The following is a 6,929-nucleotide window of genomic DNA, read 5'->3' on the forward strand; positions in this document are numbered from 1 at the left end:
TCTGTCTGTCTGTCTGTCTGTCTGTCTGTCTGTCTGTCTGTCTGTCTGTCTGTCTGTCTGTCTGTCTGTCTGTCTGTCTTCTCACATTTATACAAATAAGGTGTTCATTATATTTTATACTACTGCATTTCAATTTTAAGTTATTTCTTTATTTATGTATTTATTTTTGTACAGAATCTTTTGTGGGATTGTCTGAAATACTTCTAAGACATCATTGGTGTTTTACCTTTAATAGACAGGGATCGAAGTGATGTCATCATCCACATATAATTTAAATGGACTCAAAACTCAATTTTTCGATCTGAAACTAGAAGGGGAATAGTGTCCCCATAGGGTGGATTCAGTAAAAATGTTAAGATTTTACCCCATCTGGATAAAAAAAAGTCTTGAAAAAGACAAAATAAACCTTATGGCATTTTTGCATTGTAAGGACCAGACAGGGTTCAAACCCAGGCACTGCGTGTTTGCGTTGACATCCCTGTCAAATAGTGTTGCTCGTTGACTGGTTCACTGATCATGGGGGTTACATCACACGGATAAGATTAACTTTACGTGAACTGTTTGCAGTGACTGTAGCACTTTTTTCAACCAAACAATAAAAGTAGCAAGTTAGTAACAACAATAAGCATAGCATGAGCTAACCGTTCTTTGTCATCTTGAACTCTCGTCTTCAGCATCATACTGATGGATTGTCCGGTACAGTCTTCTGTTCTTTTCCTTTGAGCTTGGTGTAGTCCATTGTTGTGTTGCAAATAAAACAAGATACGATTTTTGCATGTTTATGATGATCCCAGCTCACATCGAGGTGGGACTCTGCTCAAAGCAAACACAACCAGGGCAGAATAAGGCCAGGACGATTGAGGCTTGCCGGGCTTTACAATGCAAAAATGCACAGTGCGTCATGTGCATCAAGAGCAATTTTGACTCGTGTCTGACCTCAAAGTGTACAAGCGTCCAACTTGAAACGTTGGATGTGTTTTTGACGCTGAAATCACAGTAAAACATAGATCCAGACCACAAGTGTGGTGGTTCCACAAAACCTACATATATATATATATATATATATATATATATATATATATATATATACTTTGTGGTGCAAAACTAATTGGTGCTAAAAAAAAATCAAACAAGACAAACCATGAGGGTTGTCTACAGATGGCAAATCTTTTTCATTGCGTCAGCCTCATGTTCACAAAGAACACCTTTTTAAGAGCCCTGAAACAATATTTATTTTAATGAGTACAAGATTTTAAAAATCTTTTGGTCATAGTTTAATTTATCTGTCTGCTGTTTAATCTGTACACTTATTGTCACAGCTCTTTTGCCTTTTAGGTAGTAATACATAACATAGCCTGGTACATGCTGGTACTTAAAAAGTTATACAACAGTATTTACCCAAAATACCTGGTATTTATTACCCTGGTATATACTTTATAGGTACCAGGTAAGTAACTTGTGAGCACTGGGCCAGTACGTTGTACATATAAAACTAGCACCATGCATATACCTATTAAGTACCAGGCTGTACCCAGTATGGACTTGATTATATTTATTTTTTGATACATACCAGGATTATACCCAGTATAATCAAGTACCTAACCATTAGGTACCAGATACCAACCTTGTACCAGGTACATACCCTGTAGATATCATGTACAGTATGTACGGGGTTGTATTATGTTTGGCTACCGCTGTTTATTCTACAAACTTCAGATAAATTGCAACAAAGACTGACAAAAATGTTTAAAAGAAGTAAATTGTGTTTGTTCTGTTTTAAATGCAGTAATACTGGAAACTAATTTCTAAAGTGCTTAATTTACCTATTTAACCTTTTTTAGGAAACATCTTATATATGCCACCGCTTGAAAAACTGGAATTCTATATAGAATATTAGAAACACACTTATTTCTTTTTTATATATATAATTTATTGCTTTATTATTCAGTGAATGTATACTGTACGTGACAATACAATATTACTGGATGTGATTACTGTATTCATTTCAATACAGTGAATGTTTGAAGGTGAATATTTTACAATGTTTTAAAAATACTGTTTCTGTGATACACAGGAGTGGATTGAAGGATCAGCTGCAACATAAACTGAAGCTTCTAATGTGATGGCAGTGCTTTTTGTTTGGAATTTTAAAACAGAAACACAATGACAGAACATGCACACAAACAGCACTGCAGGAATGTTAGGTTTCTGCTAACAACACGGTCATTCTCATCTCAAAACCTGAATTTAGAGTAAGTTCATCTCATCCTACATGTTTAATATGTTTTATATGATGTTTAAGAACCTGTTTCACTGCATGTTAAAGAACAGAAACGCTTTCATCACAGTTTCCACTTGTTACACCTGGTGCAGTGGAAACATATCAGGTTAACACAGCTTAGAATGTTCACAAGAGAATTTCAGAAAGCACTTTGAATGTGTATTCCACCTAATGACAAGCAAACTTTGCCAGAGATTTAAAAAATAAAGGTCTAATTTTCCTTAAAGAAATGCATATCGCCAATGCCTTCTTTTATGCTGAGTAATGACAGTTATAGCCTTTTTATTTTTTGGTCAAACATTGTAAATGATGTTAAACATAAACTAGAGCTGGGCAGTATACAAGTTCCTACCCCAAAAACATTTTATATCTATATTTTTGTTACATTGTTAATTTTCTGTATACCTGCATACAGGTGTAAATAGCCTGAGCAACATTCAGCACATTGCGGCTGCCATTGAACTGTCTCACGGTGGACATTTTGGCTTGCTGCAACGTTGAAGCACATGCATTAAATAAAGCAGCTGGTGTCATTGGCTCTGTCCAGATTCAGGGACTGCACCTTTCAAAGGACCCGATCTACCTGGTCCGGATCCTTTGTCGACCTCAAAGACAGAAAGAAAGTGGCCATGAATTTGGACGATTTAAGCTGCTTTGATCGAAGGCCGAACTTGTCGGCTGCTTACATCACTGTGCCGCACCAAAGGCTGTCCAAATTCTAAGATTCTTCCGATGCATCCCACAAATGTGTCCTTCTTTTCCCCAGATTTGAGTGATGGGTCCGGTGGATCCTTCCCCTGTCCCATGATGCATTGCAGGCTGACCGGTGACTTTTTTCGTTTGCTTGTAATGGTGGACAAACCGCGGGAAAGGAATACAATTTTAACTAAAAATCTGGCAGTATAAAAATTGAAGGTTTAAAGCGGTCCTTCAAATCAAGGAAAAGGGAGGGTGCATTTGTGAGCCGCGTTGGAGGAGTCTTCGAATTTGGGCAGCCTTCGGCGCGGTGCGGTGACGTAAGCGATCGACAAACTCAGCCTTCGTGGCCCTTGAATTTGGACACAGCCATTGTTAGAGGTAGTGAGCGTGGTAGAGATACAGAAAAGATGGAAAGAGAAGCGGTAGACTCAACAGCCGAGGGTGATGCTCAAGAAGAACTTGTGCCTGAAAGGGAAAGTTTCTGTTGAGTGAAACTATGGCTTTAAAAGCTCGGATGTTAATCAAACAACATTAATCCCTCCTTATCCAAAAAGTGGAAGAGCTTCAGGACACTTGAGTCAAACATGTCTTGCAGATGCATTTGCCAGAGGTACTACCAGCATGAAAATAAAAGATACCTTCAAATACCACAATATTGGTATAATTGTTCAAAATAACGTGATGTAAATTTTTGGTCATAACACCCAGCACATGTGAGCTCATACAAGATGTCTTAGACCTCAGATAATGTGCTAAGAATGACTCTCAGTTACTACCACACCAACATTTGAGCTCAAGATCTGTTAAACTGACTGAGTAATAACTAATGTTGTGATGGCCAATGTCCATTAGCTGTGGCAGCCATCTTGAGTTGGGGTAATTGATTTACATCAAAGAGCTATTTCCTGGGGGTTTTATTAAAATCCATTAAGTGGTTCATGGGAAATTTAGCTAACAGACAGATTGAACGACAGTTAATGACAAAGTTTTATGCTACAATATTTAGCATTATATGTAGAATTTGTGTTGAGTATCAATTTTAGCTTCTTCCACACCAAATATTTGTACGATCGGCTGGATTATATGAGCCGTTTTTCTGTTTGATGAGGTCACACAGCTGTGGCAGCCATCTTGAATTGACTCTAAAAGCCATTTTGTTTTACGTATACTCATAATGATTACTTTCCAAGAGTTTCATTAAAATTCATTTAGCTGTCGAAGAGATATCTCGCCAACGCCGCAGGAACATAAGTAAAACATTGTTGCCTTTTGTCTGCAATGACAGGCAGTAAACATTTACAAATAGGATGGCAGTTTTATCCAGAAAACTGGATCAAGTCTCTTTAAAATTATTTTTAGAACTGTGGCTCTCAAGCTCAGCAGGGATAAAGTCCCGGTTTTGTCGTTATAAACTAAATCTTTCTGTCTTTTGGTTGATTTTGTTCAATCTGCTGCAACAGAAAGAGAAAAGATTTTGTTCTAGTGTGTAATTAGGTTGTCATTAAGAAGGCATTCAACAATAATGAACTGCAGGATGCTTTTCTTCACCAGGTTACTGTGGCTTTAGTGTTTCCATTGAAATTCAAACATGGTATTATAAAAGAAAAAATGGTTCCCAGCAACTCAAAATATATTTAAAATATGGGAGGCCAGAATTTCTCACATTATTGTTGTTGAGCTAAAACAATCTCATGTATGTTAAGGCACAGCAAACATCATTTTGTTGCATGACAAGCATCAAATACAAATATTAAAGATATACAATACTAAGCATCCTACACAATGGAAAGTTATTTCGTCCAGTAACCTGCACCAGAATATACCTGACTGTGCCTCAGTGGGAAACAGAACTCAGAGGTACAGTCGCCTTTAAAAACTTCTTTTTTTGTTGTTGTTCTTGACAAAAAAATGCAGTTCAGAGTCTGTTTGCAGGAGAGTGTTTTATGTTTCCTCCTCCTCCTCCTCCTCCTCTTCCTCCATCTTATCCACCTCCATTTCCTCTTTTTTAAAGGAAATCTCTGTGTTTCCTGTACCGAAGTCCAGCACTTGCAGGTTGACCAGATGTGCAAAAGAGCTTTCATCTATGGAGTGCACAGACAGGTGGTTAAAGCTGTAAACAAAAAGCAGAGGGGCATGGTTAAAATGGGGTTTTAACATACAGTATGTGTCAGAGCACAGAACGGAGCAGTCTTTTCCTGGACTGGCAGTGTTATTTTGAGTATACCAAAAGAGCTCGCAGGCTTAAAATAAAAGTTACTTCTGTTTCACTGGATGTAGTCCTGCTCTGTAAACAATCCAGCCATTGATTAAATATATACATGTATATGAAGCTTGTTCCCAGCCAAGAACATTTAAAGCAGGGCTATTCAAGTGGCAGCTGGTGGGCCACTTCTGGCCCACAAATGACTTCAGTCTGGCCCCCTGATGAGTTCATTTAAAAAATACAATTTTTTAAGGTTTAAATGACAAATATATCAGTCCAAGTGTCAGTACTGTGCAAATGACTTCATTTAATATAAAACTAGAAGTACTCGGAGAGTGCAAACCTCCGCCAAGACCAATTTCCCCCATCCTGTAACAGAGTTACAAAGGGGCACACCAATACTACAGTGCCACCTGCTGGACACTTTGAAACCCATGCCCTGTGAAAGCATCGCGGCTTTGCCGATGTCAGAGTGTTAAAAGAAAAAAAATTCCTGTATCCACATCGTGATCTGGAACATCACCAAAATTTAATGTTGCATTCCTTGGCCCAGTATCCACAAGTGGTAAAAATTTCATGACAATCCGTCCACAAGTTTTTGAGTAATGTTGTCCACAGACAGAACGACAGACGGACAGACAGACGGACAGACCAAAAACAACCAAAAACATTACCTCGCCCTTGGCGGAGGTAAAAATACATTTTAAGTAATAAAACATTTAAAGTAGACTGTATTTATTTAACTGCTGAATGTCTGGCCTCTGAGCTGTTGATAATTTGGTTGAAGAGTTCTGCTCTAAGGCCAAACATTAAATCCACAAACTCAACAACTGGTCCGTAGGTCATCCACATTAAAAAAAGATCAAAAATAACAAAAACATAATTGTGAAATGGAAGGAAAATGATACATGATTTTTAAGTTTTTAGTAGGGGTGTCCCGACCCGATATTGATATCGGATATCGGTCCGATATCAGCCAAAAAACCAGTATCGGATTTTATCGGCCTGCTTAAAAAATATCCAATATTAGCAGTCCATTCCAGCAGTTCACTGCCTCCACTCCAGTGTTTCTATCCAGCAGCACTTGGCTCCAGCATGCAGCGCTCACGTGATCACAACAACATGCTGTGCTAACAAGTTAGCAAGAATGTCGGCAGAACTTTCTATTTTCATCAGAAACAGAGTTGAAGCTAACTGCAAAGTTGTCACGCACAAGTTTTCTGAGGGGGAACAGAACCGTGAACGTTTTAAACCGGAGCTACAACTACTCTCCACCCTGGCAGCAGCTTTGCAGTTCGGCTCGGTTCAGCCTCGGTCCAAAAGTGTCTCCATGATTCCAACCGAGCAGAACCTCCTCTCACTCCGGTGGTTCTAGCGGGCAGAAGCGAGGACAGCACGCTTTTTACAGTTTTGACATCAGCAGAATGTTGCCTGTGGATTATCTCTTGATGGACAGAAGAAAGGAAGAACACAGATTTTGTTTTTGAATACGAGCGACACGACGAGAGCAGTGATAAAAACTGCTCCCTGCAGGAGAGAGAGAGGCTGATCTCCACATGATGCTCAGACTGTAGAAGGTATTAATAATTAACTGACTGATTCTTACTATTTATTTTTGCTCTTGTTTGTAGAGTGATGTTTAATTTATTTACACACTTGTTTTAGTGAAGATTAAGTGCAAAGAATTTATTCATTCATCCCTAAGAAATGTGAAATGCTGATAAGTTGCATACAGGTCCTATATTT

The 6,929-nt window shown here is 38.5% G+C and overlaps 1 protein-coding gene across 3 annotated transcripts in view; it reads right to left on the minus strand.

Moving 5' to 3' along the window:
• Window positions 1-1,908: 1,908 nt before the first annotated feature.
• The window catches only part of podn (podocan), a 46,343-nt gene continuing 41,322 nt past the window's right edge, over window positions 1,909-6,929 (minus strand). For all 3 annotated transcript variants that reach the window (XM_014024673.1, XM_014024671.1, XM_014024672.1), the window contains exon 11: window positions 1,909-5,090. In XM_014024673.1, the coding sequence (XP_013880127.1) occupies window positions 4,922-5,090 (169 nt within the window). In that variant the 3' untranslated portion in view covers window positions 1,909-4,921. The remainder of the gene's footprint in view (window positions 5,091-6,929) is intronic.

Source organism: Austrofundulus limnaeus, unplaced genomic scaffold, assembly GCF_001266775.1.
Source record: "Austrofundulus limnaeus strain Quisiro unplaced genomic scaffold, Austrofundulus_limnaeus-1.0 Scaffold435, whole genome shotgun sequence".
Lineage (NCBI taxonomy): Eukaryota > Metazoa > Chordata > Actinopteri > Cyprinodontiformes > Rivulidae > Austrofundulus > Austrofundulus limnaeus.